This window comes from Excalfactoria chinensis, chromosome 1, assembly GCF_039878825.1.
Source record: "Excalfactoria chinensis isolate bCotChi1 chromosome 1, bCotChi1.hap2, whole genome shotgun sequence".
Classification (NCBI taxonomy): domain Eukaryota; kingdom Metazoa; phylum Chordata; class Aves; order Galliformes; family Phasianidae; genus Excalfactoria; species Excalfactoria chinensis.
In genome coordinates, this window is record NC_092825.1 from 131,431,937 (window position 1) to 131,446,550 (window position 14,614).

A 14,614-nucleotide genomic window follows, 5' to 3' on the forward strand; every position below is an offset into this window, starting at 1 on the left:
TGTCTTGAATTCTCTGATAAAACTCCCCTTGATCATGTATTTTTACCCATTCATATGTTTAGTCTTTTCAAATAAAGTTTTTGTCTCTGCAATTGCTGTAAAAAACACCTAAAAATCAGAACAGCAAAGGCAATGCAGCAAAATGCCAGAAAACCCAAGGTTACATGGTAAGCAATGGGTTTGAGTAGAAAGATTTTGGGGGTATGCACGTAACTTTTATTCCTGAAGCTGATCATACCAAAAAATTATCATCAAACTTGACAAAAGTAGCTTTTATCATACATTTCAGGCTTTACATAATTCCTGCAATAGCAGAGTTGTGTCCTATTTTGAGTATCATGAAGTCCTGTTACTCTTACTTTGCTTTTAGGAAATACAGGGAAACAGGAACAGACTGTGCCATAACAGGGAATGGACTTCTCTAAAGCATGAAGACAGCCACAGGTGTATGGATACTGGATGCTGGCTGTCACATCCTCCTCACAGCAGCAACAAAATGATGTCATCTTTGGGCAGATCCTTCAAGACAGGCTGTATTACTTTGACCTGTTGGGAATTGGGTTTGTAGCTGGGGGAGCACTAGGCTGTGTGATAGTATGAGAACAACTGGGAGGCAATGATCAGACAGAAGCAACAGACCTGTAGAGCTTTGGGGGACAGTCCAGAAGCAACATCATCTGTTTCTCAAATGGACATTTTCTGCCCTTGGACAGGATGCAATGTCAATAGATAGCTTCATACCTTAAAAGGTCTAATGAGGCTACAAAACAGACTAGAAAAATAAGAACTGCACAGTGTGCAATTTCTTAATTTAGCCTCAAAGAATAAAAAGGTGTTTTTTGGTTTTTACCTACACTGAGTTTGTCTTCATTGGAAATGACAATTAAAAGTTCCAAGTCCATTGGAACTTTTAAGTCTTCCTGGATTATCCAACTACATCCATGGTCCTGACTTAGACATGAAACACTTCCACAAGTTTTCAAAGCACTGGGAGAAGGACTGAGGGGGAATTGCACTTCTCCTGAACAAAAAATAAGATATCTGATTAATGGAATATGGATCTATTTACACTAGGCACGACATCTCTGAATCTTCAGAAGAATGCTAGATATGATCGCATGAAAATAAGTATAAATTACTTTTGATTATTATGTCAAATATTGAAGGGGTTCTGTGAAGAGCAAAAACATTAAAGAGAGGAAGTACCAGTATCATTAGTCTGTAAACAACAGTAAAGAAGAAGCTTTCAGAAATTGGATGTGCGCAGGTGCATTATTCAATAATAAAAATAAGAGATGCTTCTGGTGAAAAATATCTTAGTCGAGAAATATTATATGCCAACATATAGGCATGACTGTGTATGTACCACAAGACTAACACAGACTGCAGCGCACAGGCGTTCAGCCTGGCTGGTATTGCAGGTTCCAAAATGAAGTTGTTTATTCGTACTATTTATAACTGTAGAAAGAATTCCGATAACAGTACAATGATAACGTTTTTGTTATTGCCGTAGCAATTACTTTACTGCCTATTCTGAGAGTAATACATACTATAAATTTCTTCTCAATTTTTCTAGGGAATTTTCCTTTCTAGGATTTCTAAATCAGGACTGAGAAAGAAAATAAAAGAACAAAACCACAAAAAAGTAAGGGGATCTTTTATTCTGAAGCATTTCAGGATTTTCTTCCTCAGAATATGTGCATTTATGCATTCCACAGGGGTTCTACTTCATGTAATCTGTATTAGCTGCTCATAGGTCTTTAAGAAGAAACACTACATCAGCTGCACAGCCACATAACTTTATACGTTTCAGACAACCCCCTATTCTTATTCCCATTTCTTTGAGAACAGCTCTGGACTAAAAGATCTGTTCTAGTGGTCCTTTCCACCGTTTACTTAGCAGTCAGAAGTGTTAAAAGAACACTACAGAAAAGCTGTTCCCTTGAATATTGTCAGTAACATTTTGGAAGTTGACACTCTACCTATGTGTCTTTATTATTAAGAAAAAACTACAAAAACAGCTCTTTGATTACTCAGTTTAGAGTTAATATGTCCTCATCACTACCTAGATAGCTTCTCAGCTGTCAACACATCCAGTGATCTTTAATGGTTTCCTAACATTAGATCACAGAATGTATTTTCACTGATATTTTAACTGATTTATTTTTTAGAAAGCCATCAGCCAATCACCACTAAATTCCAATAACTAAATAATCAGGAAAAGAATGAAAATGGTGACCGATACAATCCTTGAATTTAAATCCACAGAACAGGGTAACACCAGCTGTAAGGGAACTGTAAAAGCAACCCAATCAGTCTCTTTTTCTCCCCTCATGAAATCTGCTGAAACCAAATAATTCTCAAACATCCAAAAGGATGGAACTCCCCTTTTCTCTAGTGACAGAGCTGGACCATGCTCTTGCTTCAACATGCAGCTGCCCGTGGCCATCATGAGGCAAATGGTGCTGCTACTTCACCTTCAAGGCACTGCACATAGGAGGAAGCAGGAAAGGAAAAAATGAGTGTTGCTTTCAGCCTGGCCAATGTGAGGAGAAGACAAAATGTCGGCCATCTGGAGGACACAGCACACCTGGTGGACGTCTCAGGGTGGCAACTGGTCTCACTGAGCCAATGCTTTGTGAAATATTTCTCTGCCTAGCTGCTATCACAGCATTTTGCCACAATGGGCATAGTGCCTCAACTCTTACAGCCCATCCCTTCACCTCTCCAAATACAAGCATGCACATAACCAGTCTAAAGACTCCACAGATCAGGCTTTTTCATGACAGGCCCAATTCTACACTTAAGAAAGTGATCACTAGATAATTCCGGCAGCCAAACAAATGTTGAATCTTCAAAAACATTATTTTGAAGTACCAAATCTAATCAGATGATGGAGCAGACAACCGCTCCATCACTCATCTCACCTGACACTGGGCTGTCAGAGATAAGCATGTAGAGCTGGCCATCACCAATGATGAATATGACACTGGTTAATTATAAAGATACATCATAATGTACATATATGTACATAATACAGCACACCACGATTCAGATTTTTAAAATGCTTTATTGGCAGCTTCAATTTAATACTATAAATCTAAGAATAGGAATTCTGCTCTTCACACTTTCCAGCACATAAAATCATAATTACGAGAAACGGATCACTGAATTACAAATCCATTTTTAACTAGTTTTGCTGTAACCAAGCTCTACATTTTAAATAAAACTCTAAAACTTCATTAGTCATCTTCAGACACAGAAAAGCTCATTTAAGATGCTTATGTTTTGAATTCATCACATTATTCAACTCTTATTAGCAATGCTACATGCATGTGAAACTCCACCAAGTACTAATTTTCTATCTTCATGACTGATTTGAAATGATTTATGCATCTTCAGATTTAGAACCGTGAAATAATTTTCTAGACAGCTGAACCACATTTACTAGAAATTTAGGGGCATTATCGCAAACAATACAAGACATGACATAACCACATATGAACCTCCCCGTATCATTCTCCTACATTTTATTTGGACAGTGCAAATACGCACTGTGCCATGTGCAGACCTGTTCCATGTAATCGCACATTAGCACTGCAATGACAAAAAACATCCCAGCAAGCACAAAGTGGGAAATCCAGCACTTATCACATATTGCTTATAAAATGTTTAGACTTCATCCTATTCTAATCAATGCGGATTCACAAAGGCGAAGAATTACCTATTGGCCCTACAGACTAGCTAAAATCTTCCTCATATTTGACCTATGCAGCTTTCTGGCTCTGCCCAGTCAAAATTATCTTCTTTGGTTTCTTTGATACATTATTCCATGTCCTTAGCAACTTCAGCTATGCTAAAGATTAATCCAGTGGAAGCTGAAATCATTAGTGTCACAGCCAGGCTACCAACTGTCTCATGGGTTATCATGCTGAGCTTTTCTATGCTCATGGAACTTCCAGTTTATTCCAGATCACAAGCTCTTTCCCAACCAGACTCACCATTCCTGGAAAATGCATCAAAATCAGCATCCACTATTTGTCTGACCAGTGTGAATCAGAGAACATTTTCAAAGGCATGTCCCCAGAAGATGGATATGTTTTTCTGCATTATTTGAATGATTTTGGCATTCTCAAGGGTACGAGCTGAGACATTTTTTAACCCAAAGACGTTAGGCATCAGTACAGCATTTGCTATAATACCAAGGTCCATAATGGGAAGTAAATTTTAAAATAGCAGTAGACAGTCACAGACAGTAAAATTATGTCACACAAGAATTAACGTCACCAGAACCCACACATAAGCCACTGGGATATGCCAGCAATGGTAAAAAGAACTTCATCCAGTCAGGGACAGCCAGCTGGGGACCCTGCAGCTGGTGGCAGGGGCCTGGAGCCAGAGTCTGCTTCCACAGCTGATCTCCAGCCTGATCAAAACAAAGTCTGTGGCTACAGCACTTAGTCCTTAGCCTTTCCTCTCACCCCCCCCCCCACCCCCCCCACCCCCCCCCCCCCAACATTCTCTTCTGTTTTGTTTTGTTTTAATTCCAGTTTTTGACAATCTTTTCTGACCCCTGGCTTCTGGGAGGTTTTTTGCCCTGATTTCTTCTCTGGCCCACTGGGATCAGTCACGCAGCCTTAACTCCTCACAATTACCATAGTTTTTTTAACACAGGATAAGAACACATACTTCCCAGGATAAATTTAAGCTTTTCATTTTCCTCTCACTTTCATTTTTACCTCTTGCCATTCCCCAGTTTTCTCTAATTGGTTCCATGTTGATTTAAATAATGCAGTAATTAACAAATATACAGTTAAGGAACTTCTGCTGAAAAATAAAATAAAATGGTAGTTTCAGTTAAAAAAAATAAAATAAATGACTCAAAGTATTTACATAATTTTAGTCTTTCATGCCTGTTTGTGCCAACTCTTAAAAAACACTTGTTTGAGCATCTACGACTAAAATGTCTTCTAGTTTTGGTCCTGAATACTGCTTGCAGAGGCCTCCTAACTTTATGGCAGCCAAAGTTATTCTTTTTTTTTACTCTACTAGCAGATAACTGACTTGCCATTGCCATAAAAGGGACAGAGCTTCAAGCCCAATATGAAAATTCCTGGAATGTTTGAGTCAACCTCGCTTAGCTTATTTTTCCCTTAATATGTTTAGTATGAATACAAACCATTAATTTCTCTTCATACTTTTGTTCTAATTTGTTAAGGCCCTGCAAGTCTGTTTCAGCGTATCTTTTCAGACTTATTTGGGTTTCATTACAATCTTAGAATTAGTTTAAATGCTTTTAGATTATCAAGTATTTCAACAGAAGTCTTCAGTAGACTAGATGTTTTCTTCCAGTAGGTAAACAACTGAACTAACAAGACCAAAAGACTCAGAACACACAGTCAGCACATAGCTATCCAGTGAAAGTGGGCTAATTTGTTTTATCCCTTAGCTACAAGTGAAACATCATCTGAGGAAATATACAGCAAAATAAATAATTGTTTCAAAGTCATTCGCATTCTGTCATCTGAATTAGAAGGTATCAATCCATTGAACTCCCAGAAATGCTCAATGAGGTTCATGCCCCAGTGAGAAGGTAACATCCTCATATAAAAGATGCACAAGATATACCTTGGCTAGAAAGCCAGGTTATTCTGCTGGTGAAACCACGGAGCTTCCATGTACCCAGAGAGATGATTATTGTAAATTCCCCATCAGCTGAAACAGGCACAGCGAAAAAGCTAGACACTTGTTTTTTCAGAAGTGGTAGAGGAGATGCAATGTTAGCCACCCCAGGTCATATTCTTCTAGCAAATGCAAGTGAACATCACTAGACTTCTGGCAGCTTTCAAAGAAGTTCAATATCCAGAACTAATTCATGGTTTTCATCATATCTCAACTCAGAGATGAAAGACAAAATCTCAAAACCCAAGCTTTTCAGCACTTCTGTCATCTCTTTAACAGCTGGATAGAGCTCTCCACTGCAGCGACTTTACCTAAAACTCTACCTAAAAATGTATTTCTGCTTCTCAGTTGTAGAGACTGAAATATTCTTCAAGGAGATATAAATAATTCTGCTTTACAGATAGGGCGATTGATAATTTTGTGCCATCCTTATTCTGTAAAAGGCTGTTAAAAGGCTCTTCTAAATACAAAAGATCTAACTCACCAGGCTTTTAATTAAAATATTCTAGTTGATCCTACTAACCCTTGTCTTTTAAATTAATCAATGTATTTATTTCATAGCTTTGATTATTTATTCTGCCTGCTCTTTCTCAGCCATCTTGAAAACCTTCACCTTAAAAATGCTGTATCCGTCACCATTACGAGCAGATGAAAGCCATGAAAGGATGAAAGAAAATGAATTACAACTTTGCAATGTTTACTCTGTGCACTTGATAGCACTTTGTGTTTTGTGCGCTACATTGTTCTGCTGATAATGCACACCCTTCCTCAGACCCTGCGAGGGGCTGACTGCCAGCAGAAGCAGCACTGAAGGTGAAGGCAGCATGAACGTGCACAGAGAGAAATGGCAGAGGAAAGGAGGGGAACAGAGAATGTTTAGTTCTTCTCTTGGATGGACCCACCCAAAAAAACCCAACCTACGTAACATTCCATGAAACAAGCTGAATAACTTAAAAACACAGCTATGCTCACTATGAATTAGTTTGTCACAATGTCATGAAATCTTATGCCATTTATTTCAGAAAGCATATGTAGACAGGATCCTTTATAAGGATCCCACATACAGGAAGCCAATTGAAGGGGAAAAAAAAAGAAAAAACCAAATCCATCTCTTTCCTGGTTTTCCCTGGCTTCTCTCATTTCATCTTTAGTCATGCCTTTCCTATTAAATTTTTGTAAGGCACTCTGTATAAAAATAAATAAATAAACCGCAACTACTTCTGTGGGCTGTAAGGCCAAGCTGACTCATCTCCATCTCCATCCAAGTGGATTCCCAGTCTCCAGCTTCCCACAGCACCTGCTGCTCGCTGCACACAGCAGCACCTTGGACAAGTAATAATACACCAGTGCTACAAAAAAAATACATACATATATCCAGGACCAGTAGTATTTTCCTACCATCATCACACAACCACGTAGTCTCAAAAGATTTAATACCACCTTAAGGCTTGCTGTGGGCTTTGCCCATGATGGAAATGCAATAGAGGCAGACAAAATGGGATGAAGGCTGTGAGACGTGCGCTACGACACAGCCAGCTGAGATATCGAATCAATCAAAGCAGTAAAAGGTGAGTCTAGTGCAGAATGGAGTAGAGCAGACATTGAAGGGGCTGGTAGCAAAGGCACTTTTAAGTATACACTTCTGCACTTTTTTTTTTTTTTTTTCACATTAGAAAGTTTATCCAAGCTTCACTCTGCAAGATAATATCTCAGAGATAAATTAAGCTTGAATAGTCATATTTTTCATCCTAGAAATACTTATTCAACCCTGCTTAGTTGTATAGATGCACTTTTCTCAATACTAAATAGAAATTTAAAGCTGAAATGGACATTTCTTCTTCTAATCAAATCTTTTGATCATCCTTTTTCTGTTTATACATACAAGAGAGCAACTGTTGGCAGAGGGGTCTTCTGTTGTCTATTTATATTCTTTATAAAGTACAGATTTGCCTTCTTCTTTATTGCAAGTCACTTCAGATTAAAATGACACAATGATAGTAACTCATATATATATTGACAGTGCCTTAATTTGGTCTCTATTGTATGTCCACGTTGTCCAAGACACTGCTATATAAAGGCTCTTAGAGGCCTAATGCCACATACTTTTCCAACATATTAAATTACCAAGAATATTTCTAGAGAAGTCAAAATTTATCTTCCCACAAACACTGCTGAATTGTAAAAGTGCTTCATATGTTCAGCTGCTCCTTATCCGTACTCATTGCTGTTTTAGTTGTTATAGTCCATGCCTAAAATTCCCTCCATGACCAAATTTTGCAAGGTGCTGTATGCTTCTGTAATGGGAAAGTCAACGGAAATTCTGGGAAGGGAGCACTACGTAGCTGTTAAACACTGATGAAGTCAATTTATTCTCATGTTGAGGTTGTTGAATCTTCCTTTGTTTAGTCTAGTTCTATAAAAAGAACAATATTCATAAGCATATCCCTAGAGATGGTTACTGACATTTTAAACAATTGCCTTAGCTGCCTGCAACAGCTATCCTACATTTCTTTACGTGATCATAGCAACTGACAGCATACACCTCAGATGCCATATAACCTAACTTCATCCCAGGATTACATAGGCTAAGCAGATGAGCAATGATGAAATCCTGCACTATTTCTGAAAATATTTAGCATAGAAACGAGAACCATGCTACTTGGGATGCCGGTCCAGAAGTGCACTTGCACATGCTGACACTGAGCAGCTGGCTGCAGGAATGGGGCTGATGAAGATGAGTCACAGGAGGCAATCTTGGTCACAGCCTGCTCAGCTGGCAGGGGTCAAACACTACCAGCAGCAACCAGGGGTTCATCACTTCTCCCACCTGTGGGGCAAGTGCAGTTCCTGTCACCACAAGGCTACGGGCTACGCTAGGAATCACAGGGGAAGGGGAGAAGATATCCCTGCCTCCTGGCCACTGTCCTTTGTGTGCTCTCATGTCTCTCTAAAGTGCACCCCAGCCACCCCAGGTCTCATACTCCTTCCTAGAGGTCACTGAACTAAAATTCGTCAAAGTTTGGTAGATGTGCTCTTAGCAATGGCAAGACCACTCCTTGAGAACATATAGGAACATGGATGTCAGATGGCCTAGAGGGACAGGTGAACTGTGTTTCTCAGCACCAAAAGCATTCTCAACCCTGGGCATAAACAGCAGCAGAAGGCAGGTGTCCAGCCTAGCCTGATTTTACTGGCAAAGGCATACCCACATGTATCTCTGCCAGTCACACAACCTTTTTTAGTTACTTCTTTTACCTGCCTTTGGTATACCTCCTCTGTACTTCTTCATCTCAATAAGCCATTTTCTAACAAAAACCAGAACAGAGATATCATCCAGACTAATTGGAAGCAATAGTTTCTTGGTTAGATTTTTGTGCCTTTGGCCTAGAACTGTGTGTGCCACACAACTGGGGGCATGAAGAAGAGCAGGCCCAGCTCAGCCAGCACCAGGCACGTACCCCAGGCAGGGCCTACACAGGACTGAGGGTCTCCTGGCCTGCTGGCACCCAGCCCACCTATGGCCTGGGTGATCTGCCCTGGTATTTAAACACAGCCAGAAGATCTTGCTTCATTTTGGAAAACACAACAAATGCATCCACAGTGGTGTGGAGAAGGTATCAAGATGAGAAAGCAGGATTTCCATAGCATTGGCATCTCTCAACCAAGTAGTAAGAATGTTAGGAAACAGACTTTCTCCAAAGGAAACAGCAGCTCGAACAGTGTCAGAAATGAGAGCCCCCGCAGAGATCTATCAAAACAACTTTCTTCTGTGTAACCACTACATAAGAGCAGTCTCTCATCCCAACCTGAAAATACTGTAATTTGGTGCCCTGTCTTACGTTCTCTAACCTCCTTACAAACTGGAAAATGAACTTCCTGAGAGGAATACAGAACAGCACAAAAACATGAACAAGCTATAATTAATATTTCAATTATAATTGATCAGCACCTAATACACGAGCTAGTGCCATATGTAAGTGCACTTTATAGTGCCATATTATTCCCTGGCAAGGTCCCTGCCCTGCACTAGGCATATGATCCTGGCAGCAGACAGCTCTGCGCTGGCTTTGCCGCACCAAATGCCTCTGTGGAGCAGTTCTTCCAAATCTCCTTCTATGTATTTAATCATGAATATGTCAGCAATAAAAAAATTTTTACTGTCGGCCCTGTTACTATGCAGAACCCCTACACACAGCAGTGCACGAGCTGCTTCTGTCACGTCTGCCTTCGCAGATGAGACCTCAAGTCCCAGCTAGTCAGTCACTAGTCACAAGCTAGCAGCCAGCTGCTCCTGCAGCACTGTGATGGGAACGTATGAAGAAACATTTCTACTGTGAAGGTGACCAATCACTGGGACAGGTTGCACAGAGAGGTTATGCAGTCTACATTTGTGGCGATGCTCAGAACCCCATAGAACACGGCCCTAAGCAGCCTGCTCTGAGCAAGGGGTTGAATGAGATGTTTCTCCAAGGTGCCTCCAATCTCAGTTACTCAGTGAAAAAAAGAGTATGATAAGAAAGTAGCTGCACAATATGATTATTTTGTAATCTAGCTGATACAAAATGTTTAAGGGCAGGAAAGAACCTGCATCACTTTTTTGTAGGAGAACAACAGCTGCTTCATTGAGCCTATCGCAAACAGCACTGCATGCAACCTTGCCTTGCCACGCGGCCCTTCTCCAACACTGCCCATATGAAAACAGAGCAAGGGAGCAGCAGGAGCACGTTTGTCTGGGGACAACACCAGATTGGGTCAGCACTCTGAAAGCAAGAGGAGGATCTGTCAGGTGGGCAGTAGCTCACTGTGTTTGGCTGAATGCTTGTCTACAGTAACAGAATTGCAAGGAGCTCGGCTTCCTTGACATACTTGGGTGGTGGCACTGATTGGGAACAGCCAAGCGTAACAACATAAAGAGTTAATTGTGTGTTATCTCCACTGTGTAACTAACAGCTCCAGGTTACCTTAAGGGTTCTTGAATTTAATACAACAGTTTATCTGGTATACATGAGACCATTCAAAAACATTTTCTTCTGAGCTACTAGTGAAGAGCTGAGGTGGTATAACTGACAGTGAAGTTTCCATCTTTATTTGATGTGCATGTCTTCCTCACAGTTCTCTGTCTCAGACAGCCCTGGTTTACCCAATGACTTCGTGAACTGCACAAGGTGGGAACACGTGTCACTGATAGACGCTTATACCTCAAGAAGTACCGAACTCAGAATTCAAACATGAATGACTTACCTCAAAAGATTTTACTTAATTCCAATGAATTATATCCCAAAAGTTTAACACCAAATGAGGGGTGAGTCATCCAAAAGGTGCATCACCAAGTGATTTACTGCCACTACAGTGAGCTTGATAATATCAGCAACAGGAGCTCAGCACGCTTCTTACTTCAGCTGATCCAAGGCACAGATACCATCCCCATGGTCACGCAGGGAAAGCAATTCAATATAGAACTTACTTTCAGCAGAAAAAGTTTAAAACTACCCTCTCTGGTACATCCTTCACTGCTTAAAGTCCCAGATCTTGCATTTAAGGCAGGAAATGTGACAGAAATCCATCTGCCCTTGTCCAGGCAAGTTTTATCCCCCTCTAAATTTCACTACTACAGTGTCAATCTGCCCAGTGCAAGAAACCAAAGACAAGGAAAGATGACCTAGTTCACACCACGATGTCATCTGCCTTTGCTTAGGAGACTGAAGGTCCGAGGAACTGCACAAATACTTTGGGAGTACCAGGAAACGGTCCTTTAACTTAAGGGCAGAGGGTAGCCAGTATCTCAGGAATAAAATTAGCTCCCTTAGCAAAACGTTCAGGCTCCCTGCACACTTTCGATTTTACATGTCTGTGGCCGAATCTCTCTCTGTAGGGAAAGGTGCCAAAGCTGAACTTAATCATTAACATCAGAATCCTTTTTTTGGCCTCCAGTCGGCTGCCCATCACGGGGCTTAAAAGGCAGCGAACACGACGCTTTGAATTCATGCAGCCAAACCCTTCTTGTTTTACTTTTTTTTTCCTCGAGAAACTTAACTTTTAGCTTTGCTTTACTTCGTTTTCCCTCGGAGATGCACTCGCAGCCCAAAGTCCAGCCTGGCACAGCTTTCCCTCCCCTCCCAACCGGGGGTGCTGCCCGATGACCCGCACTCAGTGGGGCGGTCGGAGCCCCACACACGGCTCCGCTGCGAGGCAGAGCCCACCTGGCCGCCCCGCTCCCCTCTTGTATGGACGCAGCGGAGGGACGGGAGCGCGCTGCTCCTTCCCCATGCGTGTCCCCCGTCCCGCGCCCGGGGCAGCCCCCGCGTACTCACCGCGGCGGACACGGCGCTGAGCTCGGCGCTCAGCAGCAGCCCGAAGCCCAGCCAACGCCACATGTTATCGCGCACCGCGCTGCTCCGTCGGTCCCTGGGCGGCGGGGTGCCGGCGGCTCAGCGCGGCGTGGGGGCTCCTCGGGGCCGGTCCCGCATGCACGCCTCTCCCCTCCGTGCCGGCCGCAGCGCCTGCAATGCCTCGGGGCCGAGCGACTGGCCGCGCCGTAACCGATGGGCGGCGGCAGCCCCCTCCTCCCCGCGGGCGGGCGGGCGGGGACCCTGGGAGGGTGCAACGGCGCTCCCTCTACGCCGGCCGCGATTCCTATTCCTCTTCCTCTCGCCGCGGGTGGGTGCGGGGGGAGGGGGGGGGGCGGGGGGAGGCGCGGCGCTCCCACGCCCCGCACCACCGCGACCGCCCGGGAGGGCACGGAGCGCCGCGGGCTGCGGTGCGGAGCGGGTGCGGAGGGGCCGGGGGACGTGGGCACCGCCGTCCCGTGGCTGCGGAGGGGCCGCTCCCCGCGCTACATGCGGACTGTGCTCTGCTCTGCTTCGCAGAGGCGGCCGCGCGGAGCCAGCGAGCCCTGAGCCGAACCCCCCGGCTGGGTAGGAACCAACATGGACCTCTCGCCGCTTCCCAACTCGCGTGTTTTTGTTTGTCAGTAAGTAAATGCGCTCGGCGGGCTGTTGGAAGCAACTTTTTTAAAGTCGTATTCACCTTTTGTTGTGGGATTTATCACGTGCTTGTGTTGTGCTCGCTTTGACCAGCACTGAGTTTTGTCCACCTCTCTCGCAGGGACGTGGGGCTTCTGCTGGTGCTGCTGGAGGTCGTGCTGTCGGCCGGCAGAGTCGATGCCGTAAGTACCGCGTACTGGGGTTGGCTTTTACTGGGGAGAGGGAAAGAGAGGGCGGTTTTCTTGGTACCTGCAAGCGGGGAGCCGCGTTTCCCTTTGCCAGATGGTTTATCTGTCATGCCATTTAAAGAAACAACCCACAAATCATCTCTGCAAGCCTTACAGATTGCTGCCTTCAGCGAGGTGATGTTGAGCAGAGAAGCGCGGGGCTTCGCTGTCAGGTAGCTTGAGGGATTCCACAATTACTTTTGTTCGGGATGGCTAATTTGTTAAAGCGAGCAATTAGAAGCAAAACCCGAGACGTCTTCATTTTCATGAGAAAAGCACCGAGGCAGGTGGGCGAGACAGCAATGCAGTGCTGGAGATGCCAGAGTGGGGAGGGAAGTGAACCTGCAGGTGAAATGTGTTTAATCCTGTACAGACCTCATTTGAGGTCTGAGAATTTGAAGACACGGCTTCATTGGACAAGTGAGAAGCATGTTTATAAATAAATTATCATTTAAATTAAGGGACATTTAGACTGTATATAAGGAAGAAGTATTTTACAGTAAGAATAGTGAGGCACTCGCATAGGTTGCCCAGAGAGGTGGTGGGTGCCCTGACCCTGGAGGCACTCAAGGTCAGGCTGGACAAGACAAGCAACATGATGAAGCTGTAGGTGTCCCTGTTCATTGCAGGGAGGTTGGACTATATGGCCTTTAATGGACCCCTCAAACTCAAATACTTCTATGATTATTAAGTCTAAAAATAAAAATAAAAACTAAGTTTAATGCTGTAATAGGTGATCATGAGTACCTGCTTGAGTTGTTTATTATAAGCAGAAGTTATTTTAGCTCTTCATTATTGTCACAAGGGTATGAAAGAAGTGGAGGAGTTTGCATATGCCTGTCCCAGTGCTTGGTGAGTTCACTGGGATGATTTTCCTTATTGTAAGTAGGTTTAGGATCAGGCCTGGCTGCTGTGGGCTGGGAGGTCGCAGAGTCTTGGCTTGTGGCCATGTCTGTCAGTGCTCCCTGGACACGCACTAGAATAAACTGAACCTCAGTTATGTTTCTTAAGAGCTATCCTACTTATATTTTAATCCCACTCTGGAGCATTTACCCCTTTTTTATGTGGTTACGTGTCTGCAGTGAAAAGGGTTGGAGTTGAAACTAAATCATCTTTAAGGTCCCCTTCTAAACGTAGGCCAATCTAGGCATAATACACTAAGAATTGGGAAACACTAGGGGTTTTGCAGCTAGCAGGGTGACACAGCATACAGGTTTCACACACAAGCTGCAGCTGGCCCTTAGGTCTGCACTGGGCTGTTGGTGTCTGAATGCTGTTGGGTGCTGGGGTGCATCATTTCCATTGTGGCAAAGCGAAAGTTGGCAGGCAGCTCTCACAGTCCCACAGGAAAGGCACTGAGTTAAGAACTCAAGTGTCACATGCTTATTTTCCTTGCCATGATCCTTTGATCTTTTGGTGGACCCATCCTTCTGCTGAGCTGTGTGTAGTGAATGACAGTATTGCCACACATTGTTGTATGTGGAGCAGGCTGATGACAATGTAAGCCAGGGATTGAAATCACTGGGATTAGTTGATATAAAAAGGCATCATTTGTGGTATGCCTCTTCTTTGTGAAGGTGTGCTGCAAATTGTGTGGTGTGATACCTGAGCTTTAGCAAAAGCACGGACTCATATATCTTCATGTTCTGGCTTGTAGGCTGCAGAGTTAGCATAGAGGGATACAGTAGAGGTACGTGAGCTATCTTCTCAAATTAGTGGATG

At 43.3% G+C, this 14,614-nt stretch overlaps 2 protein-coding genes across 3 annotated transcripts in view; one reads left to right on the top strand and one right to left on the bottom strand.

The window, feature by feature from the left end:
- The window catches only part of COL4A1 (collagen type IV alpha 1 chain), a 107,367-nt gene extending 95,235 nt beyond the window's left edge, over positions 1-12,132 (bottom strand). Inside the window, exon 1 of the mRNA XM_072342939.1 lies at positions 11,994-12,132. Within this exon, the coding sequence (XP_072199040.1) occupies positions 11,994-12,056 (63 nt within the window). The 5' untranslated portion in view covers positions 12,057-12,132. The remainder of the gene's footprint in view (positions 1-11,993) is intronic.
- A 117-nt stretch (positions 12,133-12,249) lies between these two features.
- COL4A2 (collagen type IV alpha 2 chain) overlaps positions 12,250-14,614 on the top strand; it is a 135,315-nt gene continuing 132,950 nt past the window's right edge. Inside the window, exons 1-3 of one of the 2 annotated variants that reach the window (XM_072342918.1) lie at positions 12,250-12,339; positions 12,549-12,652; positions 12,787-12,847. In XM_072342918.1, the coding sequence (XP_072199019.1) occupies positions 12,609-12,652; positions 12,787-12,847 (105 nt within the window). In that variant the 5' untranslated portion in view covers positions 12,250-12,339; positions 12,549-12,608. Of the gene's footprint in view, positions 12,340-12,410; positions 12,451-12,548; positions 12,653-12,786; positions 12,848-14,614 lie in introns of those variants that run through there. The other variant, XM_072342927.1, reaches the window with a different exon arrangement.